The following is a 23049-nucleotide window of genomic DNA, read 5'->3' on the forward strand; positions in this document are numbered from 1 at the left end:
GGCTTGTTAATAATTGCTTGATGCAGTTTCTGAGTTTGATTATGTTTGTTTGTTTTGGATCTTTATAAACACGATTGATTTTCTTTTCCTCATCTTCAAGAACAAAGTCATCTTCATCAATTCAAAAAGGGGTAATACAACACTGAATCGAAAAAGCATGGTCAAAAAGAGGGATAGTAATACAAGAGATGCAAGTAATTATTAGTTAATTTTAGCTATTCAAATCTTGCCCCTTCTTTTCTTCTCTGAACGATGCAAGTAAAGTAATTATTAGTTAATTTTAACTATTCAAATCAAAATCTGCAAAAAAATAAAAATAAAAATCTTCAATTCAATGAATTGAGACAAGAGTGCTCAACGAAATCAATTCAATTTGACACACAAACAGAAGGAACATGGTCGTATGGTATCACTGTGGCTGGTGGGATAATGAACAAAGAAGCCATGAAGCCATTGAAGGGGCGGAGGAGGGTGTTGAAGACGAGGGAAAATAATACAATAAAGGGATGCACATGCGTTGTTTAAATTGAAATTTAAAATCTCCACCATCTAAATTTAATCCAATGGCTGCAATTCATTCTCACCATTCTCACATACAAAAGCCATTCTCATGTGATATGCCCCCATATTTAATATACATTTATCTTTTTTTTACCTTTTTTTGACAAAAATATACATCTATATATGTTTAACACCTATTATATGACCTTGCATTCAGAAAATCAAAGTTATCTTCTAAAGGTTCAATTTTTGTATTTTCTCTCATTATGGAGGTCAAAACCTCAAATTTGACACATGAAACCGATGATTCCACATATGATAGAAATGCTGAAGTGAAAGCTTTTGATGATTCAAAACTTGGTGTTAGAGGTCTTATGGAGCGTGGGGTAACAAAGATCCCACGCATGTTTTATTCTGGAGAAGCGAACATCATTGAAAACTCAATCAATAATTCAATGTTGAGTGTTCCTATCATAGATCTCAAAGACATCCACATTTATCCTTCTCGTCGTGTTGAAGTAATTAACCAAATTCGAACTGCATGCAAGGAGTGGGGATTTTTTAAAGTGATTAATCATGGAATTCCCATTAATGTATTGGATGAAACAATTGATGGAATTCGTAGGTTTCATGAACAAGATCCCGAAGTAAGAAAACAATTTTACAACCGTGATATGGAAAAGAAAATTGTTTATTTATCTACTATTAGCTTGTATCGAGACAAGTTTGCTAACTGGAGAGATAGCGTTGGATGTTTCATGACTCCCAATCCGCCCAAATACGAGGAACTTCCTGAAGTATTTAGGTAATCAATAAATTTTTAAAGCTTTTATGCATTTTTGAATGTTAGCGTTGATAGTGATTGTTCTTATTTTGGAAGTGAGGATTAGTGCTCAAATTTCTTATCATTTTATTCTTTAACTCCTTCTCCCCAGCCATCATAACTTATAATTAATATTCCATTGGGATATAAATATAAGTTTAAAAATTAATGAAGTGGGAATTATTATCATTAATTAAAGAGACAATAATGGTCATTTTACAATGTAAAACTCTTATAATTGGAAATGGGGTATCATTGGAAATTTAACACCGAAAGTTATTGTATTACAATATGATGAAAAGCTCTTTTATTATGATATAAGTGCCTTTAATTTTGATATAGGTTCAAATTATTTAAATTATTTTATTAATTGTTTGTGTACTTGTAGAGACATTATAATTGAATATTCCAAGAAAATAACGACATTAGGGGGTACCATACTTGAGTTATTCTCAGAGACTCTTGGATTGGATCTATCTTACCTCAAAGAAAGGAATTACCTAGACGGACTTTTCATTCAAGGTCATTATTATCCACCATGTCCTGAACCTGAATTAACCATGGGTACGTCCGAACACACTGATCCTTCTTTCATGACAATAGTTCTACAAGAACAATTGGGTGGTCTTCAAGTTCTTAGAGATAATCAATGGTTTGATGTTGCTCCTGCGCACGGAGGTCTTGTTGTCAACATAGGAGATCTTCTACAGGTAAGCCTATTTAAAGGAAGGTTATACGACTTTTTTTTTTTGACAGAGAAGGTTAGGCGACTTATTTAAATATGTTAATGCAAAATATTTATTTAATTGAGCTAACATGTCATACCTGACTTCTCCATAAAAAAAAGCCATACCAAACTGCCAAAATAAATTTTAGACCTAACAAAGCTTATGATTCGTACTATGTCACGACTGGGTCTTGAATTATGCTAAAATAACATATCTATTGATGCAAAGATTGATTTGGCATAGCCTATAAATTCCTCTCCTAACTACCTAATTTTAATTAGTTGATTTTTTTTATTGAACATGTGAAAATTATATACAACCATAATGTCAAGGTCGATGTCGTTGGCAGAGTATTAGGAAAATTTCTCTTTAGGCTTTCATTTTTTTTCCCTTTCTGGAACCCCAAAAAGATCAAAATATTTCCAACGACAATTAATTGTTGTTCGCTCTTTCCCAACGATATCCCAGCCTATGACCACTCATGAAGTGTGTCAAGATTCTGCATAGGCTTAAGAAAATTGAGTTCAACATGCTTGTTGCTCCTATCATTGAATATGGTGCATTTGACCATATATAGCATCAAAGCTCTCACACACCATTGCCTACAATTATTTATCTCATCTTCCCTCCCAGATCCATTCTCCAACTGAGTTTCCCTATTGAGGAGTTCCTCATATATTCTCTTCGACCATGGAATAGTTACAAAAGCACCAACTTTTTTTGCACACTCATCGATCGCAACGTCCTCGCCAACACTTAGCTAGCTAGTCATCAGTTGGACACCCCTATCCAAGGAGATATTTTCCCTTTGCATTATCATCTTCTCTTCTATACGGATGTAGAAGACACGCCGCACCATCAAGTGTGACAGTCATTTTTCCAGTAGGCAGATGTAAGTTGTTGGTCTCCTCATGCCGCCTCTCATACAAGGTGGTAAGCATGTCACCGCTCAAAGTAGAGAACCAAATATGAAGAAGTGGGATAAGATGAAAACCTATAACTGGAGTCCAGAACCAGTTCATATGTGTTGGTGGGTGTGTAAGTGAAGTTATCTTGTTTTCATGCCTGATGGCCTTACACATACGGTGTGACTATGAAATACCAAAAAAAAAAAGTTGAAAATATATTAACGAAAATGAACATTTGAATGATAAAGTAATATAATTAGGGAAAAATAAACAGTTAAAAATATAATAACAAAAAAACATAATGAGTTAGAAATATATTAACCAAATTAAACATTATACTTACATCAACATAATTCTAAATCATGTAAGCAACATGATTAGAGAATGGCGGCAATAGAGACCTATCATCATGTCCCCTAGTAAAAGCATCAGTTGGTGGTGGGGCTGCGATGCGTCGTGTCGCTCAGGCTGAACCTCCTCGTGATGCTTCTCAGCCTGGTTGTACTCCTCCCGAGTAGTCACATAGTACTAGTCTAAGATGGGTTAACAACCTGGGACGCATCCGTCTGTGGGTTCCCCTCCAAATCATGCCTACAACCACGTCCCATGATAGGAATTAGGTTCGCCGCCACTCTATCCTTGCGTGCGCTATCGGTCATGGCCTCTTTTCCTGGTATGTGTTTGTCCATATCTTCACAACATATAAAATGAAAAATAATCAATAAAAAACTCATTCAAGCATTTCATCAAACACATGTAGTGCTAAATATACATTATGAGTTCATTGTGTTATTTCAAGTTTTAAACTACCACATTGAACTTCTTAGTCTCAACAACATTCACAATAAAAACATACAAAGATTTGATCATTTACTACCAAAAAAAAAAAAAAAATTTACATAAACCCTAAACACTAACAAATCACCAATTTAAAATAAAATGACCATATAGAATTAACAATGTATATACAAATGGATTATGAACAAATGTTAGATTCTTGAAAAGTTGCTTGACTTTGAAGAAAGAAATTGGATAGATATTGGTTTAAGGGAGATTGGAGGGAGTTCATGTGTTTGAAAGAAAGGGGGGGGGGGGGGGGGGGGGGGGGGGGTTGATGTTACTATTCTGATATAAGACCCGAATGCAACGACAATTAGCTGCCATTAAAAAAGAGCAAACAATAGTTAACTACTGTTGGAAACATTTTGGTACTTTCAGGGTTCTTGCAGAAAAAATAAATGCCTATAGTACAATTTTCAAATATTAGCTCGATGGTATTGTTAGGTCGCTAAAGGAGTATGGAATAATCTTTACGGTTTGATCTAGAGTTATACTACTAACAAATTCTCTCTTCTGCTAAAAAAAAAAGCATTAATATTGTTTTATAAACAATTATGATATCATATCCAAGTCTCAATAATATATAAACAAACAATTCAAATCCATATTCTATGAGCTGAATTAATATAGTAATTGAGCTCAAGAGGTTAACGAGCTTCTCCAATGACAAATTGTTTCAGAGAACCTGACTTTAATTCTTGATGGAACAATTTTCAGTTAGACTTTATTTACCTCTGACCAAACTCTGAAATACCAGGGTCCTTTTTCTTTAGAGCTAGAGGATTAACACAAAAAAAAACCCTAAATTTTGGAGAAAAATTGAAATTACTGTCAGACTTCATAGTTAATTAGATAACATTGTAACGACTATATACTTATATCAATTTATTTGTTAATCATACAGCTTGTATCAAATGACAATTTCAGTAGTGTTTATCATCGTGTGTTATCAAATCATAAAGGCCCAAGAGTTTCTGTAGCTGCCTTCTTTGGAACTTCCCATGATCTAGATAAAGCTTCATCAAAGATTTATGGTCCTATTAAAGATTTGTTCTCAGAAGAGAACCCCCCAATCTATACAGATATTAGCTTAGCAGAATACATGTCACACCACTTGACAAAGGGGCTTGATGGGAACTCTGCATTGCAACCTTTTAAGTTGTAAAAAGAACACATTTCAACTCCAAAATAAACTTAATAAGTTGATACTCTTCTGTTTTGAGTGTAAGGTTGTGGTTTTTTACTTCTTGTTATGATTTTCATCAGCATTAAATAAAAGGTTATATTTGGGATGATGTTTTATGGATTAACAGACACGTTATTTTAGAGTTGTTTCTTGCATATTCATAAAATACTTCAATTTTTTTTGTTTAAGATTGTTGAATTAATATGAGTGTTAACAAAATGATAGAAGTTTGAAGCTATTTCTAATAGCTTTATATTAAAACCAAACTTTCCAAAGTTTGAAGCTATTGTTGAATCAATAACACTTGAGAGTATTTTTCGTAACACTTAAGAACTGTTACTCATTAAGTAGCTAATTAGTAACTAACAGTTTCAGGTGCAATTGCAGCAAATTCTGTTGCGTGAATGTTACTGAATAGTGAAACTAGGTAGATCAATCTGTTAAACATCTAGATATTTGATTAATAAGATTTCAACAAGCTAAAATTGATTGATAATGAAAGGTATAACATTAATTCATTGTTTAAACTTTCTACGCAACACTAGAGCGCTACGAAAAGTAGCCGCCAGTTGACAACACATTTTTTTAAATAATGTACCGCAGAGCAAAAGTCGTTTGTTCAAACACTAGCCTTTCGTTTTTTAGTTTGATGATACTATGCTCTAAATCGATGGCCGGAAAAAAAAAAATTACGCTGCAGCAGTAATACTCATATCATATAATATCACCGAATTTTGTACTTTGAGAGCCATTCTGCCCTCTCAAACCAAATAAATGGAAGCCCAAATAAAAAGAAAACACTTTTATGCAGAAAGAAACTCCCCAAACATGCCAATTGAAAGTCACTGAAATTTGTGATCAAGTAGTGCAGCAAAAAACCAAAAAGAAACAGATAACCGGTTATTCGGATAATCAAATGAAGGTCTTGGACCTACATTATTCAAACATTAGTCTAGGTATGAAACATACACATTATAATCTGAATCACAATTACAAACATACTAGAAGCTGAATCACATTATAATATGAAAAACATAAAGCTAATTGGAGGGGGTCAAAGTTTGCAACACTAAAAAAATAAAGCATTAAATTGCACAAACTGAAACTAATCAAGACTATTAATATAGTAGTCAGCAGAAATTTAAACAATTACACTGCACTTCTCTTCAATTAATTCAATTAAACCATCAAATATCGATTATGCAAGGCTCATAGTTATCAATTTAACATTATATTTTCCATAACTCAAGAAAACTCAACTACAAGATAATTTATACCAAAAAAAATCAGGGCAACACTTAAAAACTATGAAGCACGGACATGGACATGGACACGGGACACGACTAATCTAAAAAACGTAGTACACGGACACGTCTATATATATTTTATATTTTAATAAAATACAATATTTTATAAGAATAATTTATGAAGAGTCTAAAACGAGAGACATAATTTGTGTTTATTTAGCATAGTGATGGTGAGTTGCAACAAAGTTGACACATTTGAGATGCAAGGTTCTTACTGCAGGCAAGTGAAGAGATTTTGGACACTTTGTCTCCGTGTTATTCCTACTATAACAAAGATCAAGAAATGTCAAAGAGTGAGAGCCAAAGATTAAAGGGAGTAACTCGGATTTGGGTTTAAGGCTTGGATTTATATGAATTTTCAAGTGTTGGAGATTGTGAGAAAGAGCATATATAGGTCTTCTTCAGCTTCCCGAATAGAAAGATTAATAGTAAGATTAAGTAGGGAACACGAGTCCTTCAAATAAAAAAGTAGGGAACATGAGTGATCTTTACAAGAGAGAACCCAAGAATTAAAATTCTTAAATCCACAGGAATTAGCTAGTAAGGGTTGAGTACAAGCCAATAAGTTGATTGGGATGTTCATAGAACAATTTTCCCTTTGACAAGAAAAAGGAGTAAATTCTCAAATTCACAGGAATTGCAACATTTTCTTAGCCCCTACTAATTGGGACCACTTAAAATTCTTCATTTCAGGTGTACAATAAAGAAAAAGCAGTACAATTGTTTTGAAAAACTACTAAACTTGTACTTACAAAACAAAATTAATCCAATAAGATAAAAAGGTTGAGAGACATCAACCCTCAAAATCATGAAAAAGAAAAACTAAGAAATATGAGGAAATAATATGAAGATCTATAATCTATACAAAACATTGGGCACATGATGTTCTAAAGAGTTGTTCTGCATTTTATTTTTTGATGCACACTCTAGGCATTGAAGCAGGTGTTCCGCTACCTCCATTATTTGTTCATCATGCAAGCCTGTATTTGAAGAGTTGTTCACTTTCAATGACTCCAATTTAACAAAGCATGGAGGTTGAGCTTTCTTTGAAATGGGATTTGAGCGCCAGTCTTGCACAATTAGAAGAAGAAAAAAGAAAATCTACCACGTCAATGCAAAAAGATTATGAACATTAAAATAAATGAGTGAAAAGTTTTTTAGTCAATGTCACATTATAGTATCCAAATGCAAAAAAACTTCAATAGCATCCCCAAGTTTGAGTTTTGTTAGTAATTACTAATTAATTTCATCCATAGATCAAACTATCAAATGAAAGACATATTAGCGGATTAAACTAACTAACAGAAAACACATTTAAAGACCAAGTTGATCAGTAGCAACTAGCCAAATGACAAAACACTTGGAGCCATGTTAAGAAGATTGATGTTTTGCCATCATATGACAAGCCATGCATTTTAACTTGTTGAAGAAAAGAAAGATTGCAAGTGGAGAACAGGAGTTGATGAAAAATAGACCTACCCGACATGGTAAAATGACTAAGATTTGGAGTAGAAAGTGAAAATTGGTGAGCTGCTAGTGCTACGTAAGATATAGTTAGATTTGAAAGTGCATAACTAGATATGCAAAGGACTTGTGCGTCCTCAATCAATTTACAATCATCAAGTACCAAAGTATTTAACTCATGACAGTTTGAAAAAGGGTCGGCATAGTGATGGTGAGTTGCAACAAAGTTGACACATTCGAGATGCAAAGTTCTTAATGCAGGAAATTGAAGAGATTTTGGACACACTACAACCCAGCCATGCCTACTATATGAAAGCTTGAGAAATGTCAAAGAGTGAGAGGTCGAGATTAAAGGGAGTAACTCAGATTTGGGTTTAATGCTTCGATTGATATAAATTTTCAAGTGTTGGAGATTGTGAGAAAGAGCGTATTGTACGAGTTTATACAGGTCTTCTTCACCTTCCTAAATATAAAATGGAATAGTAAGATTTAGTAGGGAACATGAATGATCTCTACAAGACAGAACCCAAGAATAAAAGTTCTTAAAACTTTGAGCTGAAGACGGAATATATGTGAGAATAGGGAGGCGTTTGCAAAGATCCTTCCATCGTTTAGACAAGATGCAAGTCCGAACAACATCTTCTGCTTCAAGAAAACTCAATATGTGGACCAATAAGCAGTCTGGCAACTCACTAATCCTATTTCTTTTATTTTCCCGCAACTGTCTCTTCAATTCCCTACGAAGTTCCTGGTTATAAACAACTTGATTAAACGTTTATAGCATAAGCACTAATAATATAAGTATTTATTCTAAGCTATTTCGATAACAAAAGATAATCTAATTGTACCAGCAGTGAGTACAATATCGATAAGTTTAGTCTGTTTAGGTTATGCCTTGGGAATGATCTTAAGGTGGTTATTTATAGATCTTTTAATGACTTAGGCCCTAAATAACTTAAACCCTACATAAGATCTTCGTCCGTATCTTGAGCTACAAGATATAGGACAGGTGGTTTCGGGTACCAGCTAAATCCAATAAAAATGAACAATCTACAACAATCTGAATAATATTGCACAATAAAAAAACCTAATGTTTACATTACATAAAAAACTTTGTGTTGTTATATTCAAATAGTACATGATAGGGAAGAAGCGTAATTCTGCTAATGAATTGGAATAAGATTCTGGAATTGGAAGTAAATAGTTTCACCTTCAAAATCAAGTTATTCCATTCATATACATACAAAACAAATTATATATTGATCACAAACCAAGAAAGTTTCTAGCAGAAACTATTTCAATCCAGTTCAAGCTTAATTGAATACATTTCACGCGCATGTACCATTCAATTTTCAGGTCTTAAAAAGAAGAAAATAAGACATGGTACAAAGGTTATTGCAGCATAAAAAGAATACTGATCAGAATAACTCGCCTGCTAGTTTACTCATTCAAGGCGACAGTGCACTAATTTGAAAGCAGGGGATGTGTTTGCATTTCTTTTCATTAAATTAAAAACCAATTTGTACTTACGAAATCGATGTTACACATGTCCATCTTCACTAATAGAGGGCATGAACTTGCAGCCGAACCGATAGCAGCATAAGGAAGTTTGTGGCAAGACTGAACCAATATTTACAATAGAAGGTATTTACTAGAGTCCCTTGTCATACATGGCAAAAAAATAGTCCCTTGTTGGTGGAACACTATAAGTTATGCATTCTTAACTTACAGTTAAATTTGATTTTACATGAGTATATTTTTATCGACACTTACTTTCTATTGTTTTCTCATATTTTGTTTGGATGAAAAACAAATGTTCTAATAGTAACTTGCAATTATTAGATATTGATGATATGAAATGGTGAAAATATATATTGTCATATAACAAGTTGTTGTTTTATAAGTTTTTTCAGAGTTTTAAATCGGTAATCTTATACAAAGTAGTGCTAATTTTCTAATTTCATTACTTTTTTTGAACAAGAATAATCAAACAAAATTTACACAGACAGTCTAAATTTAAATTTAAAGCAGGACCAATATCAAATACAACCAAATCAATATATTTAAAACCATATGTTTAAAGAAAACCAGTTATTGTTGTATTTGTACCATAAGAACACTGCACTAATTTCATCATTGGTAATCTGCAGGGAAAACGACCAGGTCTAAGGATGTAAAGATTTCCTCTTATGATTTCAACGCTTGGCATTGGAGTAGTGTTTTGAAGCAAGTAATCCGCTACTTCGAATATATCCACCTGACGTACTGGAACACTGGCATTTAAAGACCTGTGCACTATGAACGACTTCAGTCTAGAAAAGCATGGAGGTTGAGCTTTCTTTGAAATGGGATTAGAACGCCACTCCTGCACAATTAGAGTGAATTGGAGACATTTTTAAATGGATATCTTGAAACGCATGACTGAGTAAGTACTACAAGAAGATAAATAAATAAAATAACTAACACGTGATTGCAAAGAAGATTTGGTCTATATATTGAAACACGATTTGGTCTATATATTTTTTTCATTGCATTTTTACCCTTAGGTTAATTAGCATATGAATTTTCAAGCTTTAATTCCATGATTTTTTTTCTTATGACCTCTTAATCTTTAAACTTACGGTCTTTCATATATGTTTGCATATGAATCTTAGATTTGAAGCTTGAAAATTCATATGTAAATAGACCAAAAGAGTAATTGTGCAATGAAAAAAGATAGAAGACCAAATTGTTCAATAGCTAGCATCCTCGAGTGTCTCTTTTGTTTGTAATTAATTTCATTCATAGATCAAGCTAACATATTTGAAGATGATTTTTATTACACGCCTGACATATTCAAATGACTATTCACTCAAAGAAGACAGATGAAAGTATGCTAAGTAACTTACACGTAGTATTTCTTGAATGACACCATTATCAACTTTCAAAATCTCGACATTGGCAAGCACTTGCAGCCATTTTAAGAAGATTGAAGCTTTCCCGTCACCACCGGAGAAGTAATCAATATTTACTTGTTGAAGAAAAGAAAGATTACATGTGGAGGATAAGAGTTGCCGAAAAATAGCACACTCCGAGATAGTAAAAAAACTAAGATTTGGAGTAGAAAGCGAAAATTGGTCAGCTAATACGTAGGATATAGTCAAATTGGATAATGTCTGATTAGATATGCAGAGGATTTGTGCATCATCAATCAAAGAACAATACTTGAGCTGCAAAGTGTTCAACACATGACAGTTTGAAAAGGGGTCAGCACAGTGATAGTGAGTTGTAACAAAGTTGAAGCATTTAAGATGCAAGGTTCTTAATGCAGGCAGGTGAAGAGATTTTGGACACTTCGCATACCCGTTAACTAAAGAAAGCTCAAGAAATGTCAAAGAGTGAGAGCCAAAGATTAAAGGGAGGAACTCATATTTGGGAGTAATGCTTGGATTTATCATAATATTCAAGTGCTGAAGATTGTGAGAAAGAACATATTGTAGGAGGGTATATAGGTCTGATTCACTTCCATTTATATAATAATTTTCAATAGTAAGATTAAGTAGGGAACATGAGTGATCTCTACTAGACCGAACCCAAGAGCTAAAGTTCTTAAAACTTTGGGCAGAAGATGGAATATATGTGAGAGTAGGGAGACGTTTGCAAAGATCCTTCCATCGTTTAGACAAGATGCAAGTTCGAACAGCGTCTCGAGCTTTCAAAAAACTCATTATGTGGAGCAGTATGCAGTCAGGTAACTTACTGATCATATTTCTTTTATTTGCTCGCCTCGCTCTCTTCAATTCCTTACAAAATTCCTGTTTGGATAAAGAACTTGATTAAACATTTAAGCACCGAAAATACAAGTATTTGTTATATAAGCTATTTTGATAACAAAAGATAATCTAACCGACTAAAAACACATTCAAAGATGTTCTCTTTAAATCATGATTAAATAAAACTCTGTCCTATTTAAGGACTAAAATAACATATGAATCGAAACAACTTTTTCCACTTTGGTAAATTATTACTATCTTAAAAAAGAAAAAAAGAAAGAAAAAAAGAAATACCTTACTGTTGTTTTTGAGTTGTTGGTTTGTGATTCGGGGAACCCAATTGTGATTAATCCATTTACGATGAACCCTAAGCTTCTCCTTTGAAACGATCATCTCCTTCCAGTCATTAAAACGCACGCTAAACAACTTTCCAGTACTCCCAATAACTTCACTTACGTGGCCCTCCCGCCACCGTTGTTTCCCAAATGCCTCCACCTTGTCGCCAATCTTTACTTCCCAATCCCTCACCGTCCGGGGCACTGGTCGGAGCTGGTGAACTCCGACAACCGCTGGTCTCACGTTTAAGTGATCGTACTTGACAAAGAATTTGTTGGAGGAGACACGTCTGATGATGGTGGCAGGGAACCATGAACCGTACATGCTCACTTCAACCTTGTAGCGCGGGTGGAATTCGAACTTTCGAACCATGATCGCTTTCACCGTTAGGGTTTCCCTCAGTGTTTTCAGTTTTGGACTGTACGGCTTTTTTTTTTTTTTTTTTTTGAATAAATGTTTGCACAATAAAATAAAAGGGATACATATATGTTTGAGCCGAATTTTTCTTACACTATTTTCATTCATTTAAATTCCTTTTAAAAAATATTTCATTTAAATTATTCTATCATCTTTATAATATTATTTTGATTTTTTTTTTTTTGAAGAAACAAAAATGGAATATATTACTATGAACATTGTAATTGTTGAAGCACAAGATGTGCCAAAACAATCACCAAAAGATTACAACCCTGTCAAGATTACAAGCGAGTTCGACCACCAACTATGTGTACCAAAAATAAAGACTATGTTACTGGCTTTCAACCACCATAAGGTATTTGATTTTACTTTATCTAACAATAGTGGTATAGAACTTTGACGATTCTGAAATAACCTATCATTCCGTTCTTTCCATAAAACCGAGACACACTGAAACCAAATCAAATGAAATAGGGATCGACGCGATTTCAAACCACCTGCATATTCAATAAATTGAACAAAATGATCTGAGATAGCATGAGAATCTACCCCTTCGACACCAAGCCAAGCCCGCACCAAAGGCCACAATGCACCAAAAATTGGACAAGACAAAAATAAATGATTCACATCTTCAACCTGCCCACATCCCGATACACAAAACCGATTTTCAACAGATATAATTCCACGTGCCACCAAATTTGATTTACTAGGTAAACGATTCCTCAGCAGTCGCCAAACAAGGATAGAAACTTTTAAGGGAACCTGTTTATGCCAAATTAACTCCATATTTTGATGAACATGAGGTTGTTCCTGTGATGGCAACAAATCATATACACCACGAACAATATAACCAGAAATCTGATCCGACATCCACAATTAACAAAATTAGCTGAATCCAATTAAAATGAACAATCTACAACAATTTGATGGTAGAGGAAAAGGTGGGAGGTGTAGGTAATTCGTTGGATTTGAGCGAGCAATAGTCGGAGGAAATTGTGTTGAAGGAGACACCAACAAAATTGGTGGAAAATGTGCTTTTGCATAATGCGGCGGTTCAGCCTTTAAAGAAACGTATGCTTATGTATAGGTCCTTTCCGGAGGATTGGTATTGGGCAAGTTTCGGTATTATAGCGACAATTGTAACAGGGGATTCTATGTTGCCTATTCAACAACGAGTGGAGGATGTGGGGTTTCTTCATGTGGTTGTGACACTTATGGGGAGTGACAAATTATTTCTTCACTGTAATAACAAGGAAGATGTCTTGCAAGTGTTTAATGACGCGATTGATTTCTTTGGAATGTTGTGTGCATAAATGGACAACACGGGATGTCAGTAAGTGCTGATGTCCCCATGTCAGTGTTTAACGCAAACTGACAGCAAATACCACAAAAACAACAAAAAATAAACCAATTAAAAGCAACAAAACCTTTTTTTATTGTTAAAAGTGTGTTGATACCTCCTAGGATTGATTCTTCAATGATTTTGGATCAAGATTTGATGAAAAAGATATTGGATTTGGGGGTTTAGATGTAAGTGGTATGGAACTTGATGATGGAATAGTGAGTAGGGGGAGCAACTGACTATTTGATCTAATGGAACAGTCCATCGACACTTAACTGCCGAGGAATAGTGAAACCGGTGGCAGTTAAGTGCCGATGGGTATTACGGTCATTTATAGGTGTGTTTCAGCCTTATAACAAGTGTGAACAACAATTTTCTAACAATTAAAAAGAAAAATAAATATTGCATTATGTAAGTGGAAGTGTTGTAAGTGCAGCATTGACAGGCAAATAGTGCACAGTGTAAAGTTGTATGGGGCCTCACGTCTTGTAAGCATCATAAAGCCTCATGTCCACCATCTTTGCTTCATGACAAAGTTGTAGAATTCATTTAATTTGTTGTGTGGCTTTTATTCGTTTGTATATATACATAAATTTGTCTATTGTGAGACCTTTATTCTAAGTCCAAAATATGGGGGCCTAAAGCGAGGGCTTGGGTTGCCTTAACCTTAGGCCAGTCCTGCATAAATAGTTACCAGAGGTTAGTAGTAGTTTTGTAAATGAGGAAGAATGACTTGTCATACCAAAAAGAAATATTTCTTCTCTATGCATCTCGCTTAGAAATCATGGTTGGTTTTACACAACCATACTAAACCAGCTTGTGAGGTGAGGATGATCCATACTTATAAACACATGTTCAGACTATCTTTTGTCCGATGTGAGACTATTTAAATGTAACATCCCAATATTTTATATATGTATTTTTAAATGATTTTCTTGACTTGTCACTTAGTTGTTCAACAGTTTATATTTATGTGCGAGAAATTTCACAAAATCCTGTTTCTCACTTTGGTTTATTAAGTAGATCTAGATCACCACAAATTGTTTCATGACAAACCACCACCATAAACATACTCTCATTCATATTCTCTACAAAACCCAAAAAGAAAAACCACGAACTGGTGAATTTTCTCGGCGACCACCGCACCGGAAAACGACCCCACCACCGCGCCGGACAATGGACAATAACAAATTTGGATTGGTTTTGTTTACCATGCCGGACAACGACCCACCACCGCGCCGCACCGGAATTTTCTTTACTGTGTTGTGTTTTGTTTTGCTGGATTGGTTTTGTGAAATATATTTGGATTTGATTTGAAGAAAGCTCAGATTGATGGAGAAATGGGAACTGATTGTTGTTGTGGTTTATTTCCAGAATCTGAAAAAAAAATTAGATCTGTGTGTTTCCAAGTTTTTATTAATTTTTTGGGTTTAAATTCTTCTTTTTTATGGGTTGTTGTGAATTGTCATGAATGTATGAATATTTGATGATGAACAAGAGTGAGGGAGAAGAAGAGAGAAGATGATAGTGCTGGAAAAATTAGGTACCGATGGCTCATTATAGGTATAATGGACATGCAATCAAACGACGAATATCATATCAAAAATTTTAAACATTAAAAAACTAACGGAGGGGATCAATTTGACTAACGGAGCAAAACCAAAGGGACCAAAATGTGAGTTTTACAATTTATAGGACCAAAATGTAAACTCATAATTATTTAGGGGACCAAATGTCCAATTAAGCCTAAAAAAAATTATATTGATATTGATATTTTCAAATCAATCATTACTTTTCAAAATTTTATCATATTGACTTTCTTCTATTGGTTCATAAAAATTTTCTTCCGCATATTTAAGCACATAAAATATGCAACGAGTGGGGAACAAATATTTACCGGTGTTTCACATAGAAAATAAAATATATATTTTATAGAAGGGAATTGATAAGTTGTATCCAAAAAAAGAAGAAGGGAATTGATAAGTATCGCAACAGATTATCTCAAAGATGATTTCATGATTTTTTAATATCATTCTTAAATTTCATTCATAGTTTCCCTTGTTTAGCTAAGCTGCCAAACAACGATTTGAGATATATGTCAACATGACAGTTGTATGCGTGGCTATTAAAAAGAGAATGAGAGACGCGGTTTGGAGAAGGTGACTTAAAAGGGTCGCTTTGTTTCACAAATATGATACATGATGGCCTGATTGCTGCACGGTGCTATATCGTGACACGTAGAACAATTGGGATGAAACATTCACGTTGATGGGTTCTTCTTGCCGGCTGCCAAATAATCATCTTCTAAATAGATACCTTCATTAGACAACATTCTCTTATTTTTCTTACATAGTTGAAAACATAGGTGAATGCGAAACAATTGTGTTAACTTCAGTTTCTTAACCCTTACATTATTTGTGTTGTTTCAGTTTCTTTGACATTTCATTTATTCACCATTGAACATGATTGAATTCATATTAACATGGCTTTGATTTGCATTCAACATGCTTTGTTGACAGAGGAGAAAGAGTACACAATGAAAAGTAAGTTTATGAGATAGCATTTAATTAGCTTCCAAAATTCCCCATGTCACCTTGAGTAGTTTTGTTTTTGTGATTTTCACAGTCATTTTTTCTAGAAAATTGAGAATGTAATATACAACTTTCAAATTTAATACAAGACATAAATCTGCAAAAAAAAGCTGACATTTTGTTATGTTACATTCAAGTATATATGCGTGGATTCATTCCACACATAAATGTTTTGTATTTTGTTACCGTTTTGTCAGTTCACAAAAAAAAAGTTACCATTTTGTCATTATTCTTTCGGTGGATCTACGATGGTTTCTTACTCCGTTTCAAATGGTTAACACTTAACACAATAACATAATGTAAGATGTTTGTATTATTCTTACAAGGATGCTTTCAAAGAAGGTTAACAGTCAATATGCTATCTAGATGATACATTCAAATTTTGGATTCCTCTTAAGACAAAGTATATATATATATATGCTATGCTTTATAGATCTTGAATATTTTCTATCACCGATACTTCTGAGTTCTGATTGTAAGTGTGTCTGGTCCAGTGTTCGACACTGACATGGTCACATGTTATTGCATTCAGTTAATTCATTTTTCTAAAAAAAATTCCCGATGTCGACGAGTCAGTGTCGTGTCTAATGTCAATGCTCAGAGCTTGAATGTACTATTGCTATATCAAACGTGGATGAACAGAAAAACAAAGATTGGGGTATGTGGTAAGTGTGATAGTGCTGCGAAAGCCTTACACATTTGGCTTTCACCTTTGAGATAGAGAGATGAAAAAAGGGGAAGGGTGGTGGTATCCTTGGCCACCGGCAAAAATTAGCGACGGTGTGGATTGACCAACCACAATGGCATCGATGTGGGCATAAACGGGTTATCACAGAGGCGACGCAGGGGCGGACACACTATAAGATATTTAGGGTGGGCACTACAAACATGTGATTAGAAAGCCATTTTTTAAAGTTAAAAGAGAAGATCAACATTTCAATGGCTTTCCTGTATTCTCCTCACGACACAGAAAAAATTCAATCAATAGGAAAAAAAAAATTTCATTTAGCCAACAAGCCATCAAAATATGGAAATACATAGTAGTTGTCAAAAGATTTTTGAACCGAATGAAATGCAGAGTACACATTAAAAGTTTTGCTACCATTATCATCTTTTTAAGCCCAAATCATCTGAGCAAACATGGTTCTACCGAGTAATTCAAACAAATGTAAACTACATTAATACTTCTCTTTTTGTGCAAAAGAAAGTTTTCTTCCTATGTACTTGCAGTTGCAGTGTGCCTATTGTAAGACATCAACAAATAATTGATCCACGTAATTTATTCCAATTTCGCTAATGAAATACATAACAGAAATGTTAAAATTATGATTGAACCCGCTAATTTATTCCGTAATCATTTACAGAGAATGAAAATCGTAATTGATCCACGAACATAAAAAAAAATCGCTTGAATGCAAATACCACAAGACTATTTTATGCTCACCTTAGATTGTATAGAAGATCAAACTCATGAATACAAGGTTTGTAATAAGCTAATAATAGAAAAGAAAGTACTTCATCGACAAAGGTGATTATGATCCATCAAAGTGAACACTAATTAATGTCCCTAAAAAACAAAGCTTTAGTTGGTGTGACAATAATATCAAAAAATAGAAAATTACCAAGTTAATTTGCAACAAGTTGCACCTTTTGCATAACATCTAACGAGTTCAAAGAAAATTTAGAAACTTTGAGTGTTACCAAGATTTGATTTGGTGTACTATGACAAAGAAAATGCATCAAGATCTAGAGTTCACACCATTTCTTTATTTGGAGATACTACTCAGTCAAATGTAAGACGACACATTTCTGAGGCTCTTGGCACATTCGATAATCTTTTTAGAATGTCGTACTTCTTACCTTGGTCCAGAGAAATATCAGCAATAATCACTGTCTTTAAAACAAGTCCTTTTTGCAAAACATGCTCAATAAATGTTATCTCATCTGAAAATCCTTGAAATTTTTTAAATTGAATAAAGGTAAGGTAGGATACGAGACAATTAGGAGCACTTGGCTGTGGAGCCCATCCTAAAATTGGTGACTGTTCCTGTAGGCAACAAAAGGTCTTGAATAAGATGCAATATTCATAGGAATGAATTAATCATGTTATTTATTCAGTGGTGTACTGTTCAATAAGATGCTACTTCTAATTTATGTAATCTATTTTATAAAATTTGGTTAATTTCGCATCAAAGTTGTAGATCAAATTAAGCTTTGATTAAACATACCTTATAATTTTGAATTTTAAGAACCTGAAGAATAGGACATTTGTGAAGCAAGCTGAGAAGAGAATTGGAGTCAAACCAGGGAAGAATGATATCTAAATGAAGCAGATAGCAAAAATCTTGAAAAAGTAGATCACGGGGTTCACCAAGCAGCCACTGTTCGTCCGCATTGTCAAGTATTAATTAGTACAAAACCATATCGAACTATATAGATAGAAATCATGATTACTAACTCACTCTATATATATAAATGATGAAGTAAACAACAAATAACTGAAATAAAACTAAACCTTGGTTGTTGAAACTCTCAAAACTAGATGTTTTGTCCTGGAGAGATTGTTGAGGAGCTTGAGTAATGGGTCGACGAAATCATACGACAAAGGCACGAAATAAAGACTTGCTTCTACAACATTGTGCAAGTTTTTCATGTTTAATACATCGCTGAATCTGTATTGGTAAATGTTGATGTACTCAAGATCTGGCGCGTTTATTTCAAGCAAAGGACCGACCTCATCACTCTCTATTTCAATTTTCAGCCTTTTCAAGGTAGGTGGAAGGAAAACATTGTCCAAGCTATTGGTTAGAAATTTAAGATCTAGAGCTTCGATGTTTGGGCAGCCACATAGAAGTGCATTCACCATAGGGATTTGCACATAACCGAAGATGTCAATTAGCAGTATCTTCAGTGATGGTAAACTTATTGTCGTAGAGCTTTGAATGTTTAGATGAATTTCACTACGAATACTGTGTAACAAACAAATTATATTATATGAAATTTCATAACATATATTTAGCATTATTTTTTGTTTTGGTAGAATCCTCGATTTTAATTGCAATTTTACAATTTATGATTTTGCTATCCTATATCGATATTACCAAAGTCCTTGAGTAAAATCCTTCGATTTTGATTGCAATTTTACGAGTCCCGATTTTGACAACCTTATGTACATTGTTAAAGCTAGTAAAATGGAGAAACATGCAGAGTAGTCAATAGCGACGCTATAGCGCGGCCGCGCGTAGCGTAACGTCTGCACACCGCTACGGTAATAGTCGTAGCAGTGCGGGATGATATAGCGGCCGCTTGAGCTGCTATAGCGGTGGTGTAGCAGAGCGTAGTGGCCACTTCAACCACTGTTTGATTATAGTAGAAATTTTCTAAATTGACCATATTTTTAAATCCTTTTTCAGGGTATTTTGGGGATTTTGTAAACCCTAACATTTTTCAACCCTTACTCTCTTCTTAGATGTGCCATGAAACACACTCTTCTATCTTCCATCTGGAAAACGCAACTTGGAGATCTCTTCTCTCTTTCTCTGTTTTTTTTTTTCCTCTGTTTTCTTTTGTTTTATGGTTTCTGTTCTTTTATGTTTTTTTTGTTGTTCTTCTGTCTTTTGGTTTTTGGCGTTTTGATTTAAGAATGTTTTATGAGATTTGAGTGTTATATTTAATTTTATATTAAATATAAGTTTTTTTTAAACTTTATAGTATTATCCAAATAATTTGTCCAAAAAAATGATCAAATATTGGTGACCGTTATTTGTCATACCGCTATACGATATCCCACTATCCCACTTTTAGGGTCGGCCGATACGCACTACTATCCGCAATTAACTACTATGGGAACATGTACCAAATTTATAGATGCAGAGAACTTCCAAAACACTTTTGATGCCCTCATTTTTCTCCTTCAAGACCCTTAGTGTGTAGAAGTTTACATAAATACTATGGGTTACCCTCATTTCTCTAGCTGTTAATCAGGGGGTGTTACAATTTTGTGTCTTGTGCATAGCAAAATATTGGGTTTCATTTATCAGTAAACAAACTATGGTTGGAAGAGTAAGTCTAAGCATTGGTTTGGTGATAGTTGGGTTAAGATTGATGTAGCAAGAATTAATGTGTCTTTTGTCGATCTTGCAACTTTTTGTATAGCCAAGGTTTATACAAGAGACTAAATAATTTCAATTTAGTTTTTGTTGCTAGGGACAATGTTTTGAAAATGATTAGTATTTCAATACCTGAAAATATTCTCAAGTTAACCTTTGAATTTTTTTTAGTGGATTCCCTGCAAGACATCTTTTATGAAGTACTTGTTCTTGAATTTGGTGCACTAACTTTGTTCCTATGGTTTGTCATGACACAGAAGCCTATCATTACCAACCTTAGTTTTTATGGAAGATGGATAAGTTAATTCAAACACTGTTATAAGTGTGACGTACAGGTATAAGATTCAATTTTCCCACAATGGCATTTGACATTTAAAAAAGAAAAACTAGCAATAAAAAATAGAAGCACGTGCCTGAGTGAAACGAGGTTAGGGCAAGTGAAGAGGCTCAGAGGAAGCTTGAAGTCGGTTCCATCAAGGGGTTCATCGAAGTCGGGTCCATCAAGGGGTTCATCGAAGTCGTCAGAAAAGAGATCGAGGTCGAGTTCGAGTTCCTCGAGTTGAGGCCCAATGACAGAACGAACCCAAGTGTCAACTGTATGGGAACGGAAATTGTCGTCATCGACAAGGGAGTGAGCACAGGTAAGACGCATTTTCCGAATGCCATGGCGATTACGATGGAGCACGTTGTTCACCAACACAACGAACCTTCTGAGTTGTTCTTTACGGTTATCAGAGCGGTGGTAGTCATCATATTCATTGAAATCTAGCACATGGAGATGTTTCCAAAGGTGTTGCCACTGGCGAGATAGACGGCCGGTGGCAACAGTAGTTTTGATCGGAAGGTATGACAGGATGTGGTTGAGGACATCGTCTGGTAAACTACTGATCCTGTCATCATTCTCTTCCGATGCTTTCTGTCGTTTTGAGTTGGACTCTACCATTCTAGTGATCTATTTGTCTTTGACTTCACAATATATTTGGAATGATTGCAGAAAGGTGAAGACGTTTGGATGCGAGCCACAGAATACAAACGAGAGCGAGAGAGAAACCCTTAATTTGTTTTTTTTTTTTTTCTTTTTTGAGGGAAGAAACCCTTAATTTGTTTTTTTTTTTTTTTCTTTTTTGAGGGAAGAAACCCTTAATTTGTTGTTAAATCCTCCTCTCTCCATTATATATACACACGTTATAATTATTCTTTCAAATCTTTCTCACAAATTTTTTCAAATCTGCCACCTATGCCATAAATATAGAACAAACAGTTTTTTCTCCTTTCTTTTGTCATGGATTTAGAATATCAGTTTATTCTTATATTTTTAATCTCTTAATCTAACTAATTTACATATAAAATAATATAAAACTATTTAATAAAAAAAATTATATTGATATTGATATTTTCAAATCAATCATTACTTTTCAGAATTTTATCATATTGACTTTCTTCTATTGGTTCATAAAAATATTCTTCCGCATATTTAAGCACATAAAATCTGCAACGAGTGGGGAACAAATATTTAACGGTGTTTCACATGGAAAATAAAATATATATTTTAAAGAAGGGAATTGATAAGTTGTAACCAAACAAAAAAGAAGGGAATTGATAAGTATCGCAAGAGATTATCTCAAGATGATTTCACGATGTTTTAATATCATTCTTAAATTTCATTCATAGTTTCCCTTGTTTTCTGGACTCAATGAAATTTAATTGGATAAAAGGCCTTTCGAGATTGATTCACTAACATAATTCAAATTGTTTTGTTTACAGTGAGTTGTTTCTATCAAGTTAAGTGATTATTGCTGACTTTAATTTATTCTACTTTCCAATTTTTTGATCATTTTTCGATTAAAGGCCAAGTGATGAAGTTGGTTTAACGATACAAGTTGAGAGAAGTGCTTCTTCTGACACTTTGATTCACAAATGATGTATAAAAACATGACTACATGGAAGTAATGAGTTTCATGCAAAGTTTACACGGGGAGACATGTTATCATACATATAAGACTATTATTGTTATGCTTGAAGTGATGATCATAAAATCTTATATCCATTTACTTACAAAACCGTATGCTTTTGATCGCCTTGAACAATATAATAAAAAAATCTAAACTGAAAAGATGTATTTTTCTTGAACAAACTTAAATTAGAATTAAATGTTTTTATATATTAAAAAATATATATATCTGAAAATTTTCACTAAATAATTTTGATGAGTCGAGAAAATACTTGGTTGAATGGCGTGTAGCTAAGCTGCCAAACAACGATTTGAGAAATAGGTCAACATGACAGTTGTATGCGTGGCTATTAAAAAGAGAATGATAGACACGGTTGAGAGAAGGTGACTTAAAAGGGTCGCTTTGTTTCAAAAATATGATACATGATGGCCTGATGGCTGTACGGTGCTATACCGTGACACGTAAAACAATTGGGATGAAACATTCACGTTGATGGGTTCTTCTTGCCGGCTGCCAAATAATCATCTTCTAAATAGATATCTTCATTAGACAACATATTCTCTTATTTTTCTTACATAGGTGAAACCATAGGTGAATGCCAAACAATTGTCTTAACTTCAGTTTCTTAACCCTTACATTATTTGTGTTGTTTTAGTTTCTTTTCAACTAGACCTTGCACCCGTGCTGCCGCACGGGTCATATTGACGGCAAATACATCATTCAAATAAATAAATAAAAAAGGTGCTTTAGTACCAATACAATGTGACTAATAAAATACAATTAAAATTGAGTT

General features: G+C 33.9%; 4 protein-coding genes and 1 pseudogene across 4 annotated transcripts; 1 reads left to right on the plus strand and 4 right to left on the minus strand.

Moving 5' to 3' along the window:
• The first annotated feature begins 723 nt into the window (after positions 1 to 723).
• LOC11434538 (1-aminocyclopropane-1-carboxylate oxidase homolog 1) lies at positions 724 to 5088 on the plus strand. The gene is made up of 3 exons (XM_003605096.3): positions 724 to 1306; positions 1713 to 2034; positions 4705 to 5088. The coding sequence occupies exons 1-3, from the start codon at positions 768 to 770 to the stop codon at positions 4963 to 4965; spliced, it is 1122 nt and encodes a 373-aa protein (XP_003605144.2). The 5' UTR covers positions 724 to 767; the 3' UTR covers positions 4966 to 5088.
• A 2535-nt stretch (positions 5089 to 7623) lies between these two features.
• LOC112420755 (F-box/LRR-repeat protein At2g42730-like) lies at positions 7624 to 9311 on the minus strand (annotated as a pseudogene).
• Positions 9312 to 9834: 523 nt separating this feature from the next.
• Positions 9835 to 12271, minus strand: LOC11430453 (F-box/FBD/LRR-repeat protein At5g53840). Its single transcript, XM_024780408.2, has 3 exons — positions 11804 to 12271; positions 10646 to 11551; positions 9835 to 10122 (listed from the first exon to the last, which is right to left on the minus strand). The coding sequence occupies exons 1-3, from the start codon at positions 12215 to 12217 to the stop codon at positions 9835 to 9837; spliced, it is 1608 nt and encodes a 535-aa protein (XP_024636176.1). The 5' UTR covers positions 12218 to 12271.
• Positions 12272 to 17710: 5439 nt separating this feature from the next.
• On the minus strand, positions 17711 to 19176 carry LOC11430454 (F-box/FBD/LRR-repeat protein At4g26340). The gene is made up of 3 exons (XM_039833884.1): positions 18711 to 19176; positions 18424 to 18576; positions 17711 to 18242 (listed from the first exon to the last, which is right to left on the minus strand). The coding sequence occupies exons 1-3, from the start codon at positions 19059 to 19061 to the stop codon at positions 17979 to 17981; spliced, it is 768 nt and encodes a 255-aa protein (XP_039689818.1). The 5' UTR covers positions 19062 to 19176; the 3' UTR covers positions 17711 to 17978.
• A 1238-nt stretch (positions 19177 to 20414) lies between these two features.
• On the minus strand, positions 20415 to 21373 carry LOC11419946 (F-box/LRR-repeat protein At3g58930). Its single transcript, XM_003605101.3, has one exon. It carries the CDS (start codon positions 21245 to 21247, stop codon positions 20621 to 20623), a length of 627 nt encoding a protein of 208 aa, XP_003605149.1. The 5' UTR covers positions 21248 to 21373; the 3' UTR covers positions 20415 to 20620.
• Positions 21374 to 23049: the final 1676 nt, after the last annotated feature.

This window comes from Medicago truncatula, chromosome 4 (assembly GCF_003473485.1).
Source record: "Medicago truncatula cultivar Jemalong A17 chromosome 4, MtrunA17r5.0-ANR, whole genome shotgun sequence".
Classification (NCBI taxonomy): domain Eukaryota; kingdom Viridiplantae; phylum Streptophyta; class Magnoliopsida; order Fabales; family Fabaceae; genus Medicago; species Medicago truncatula.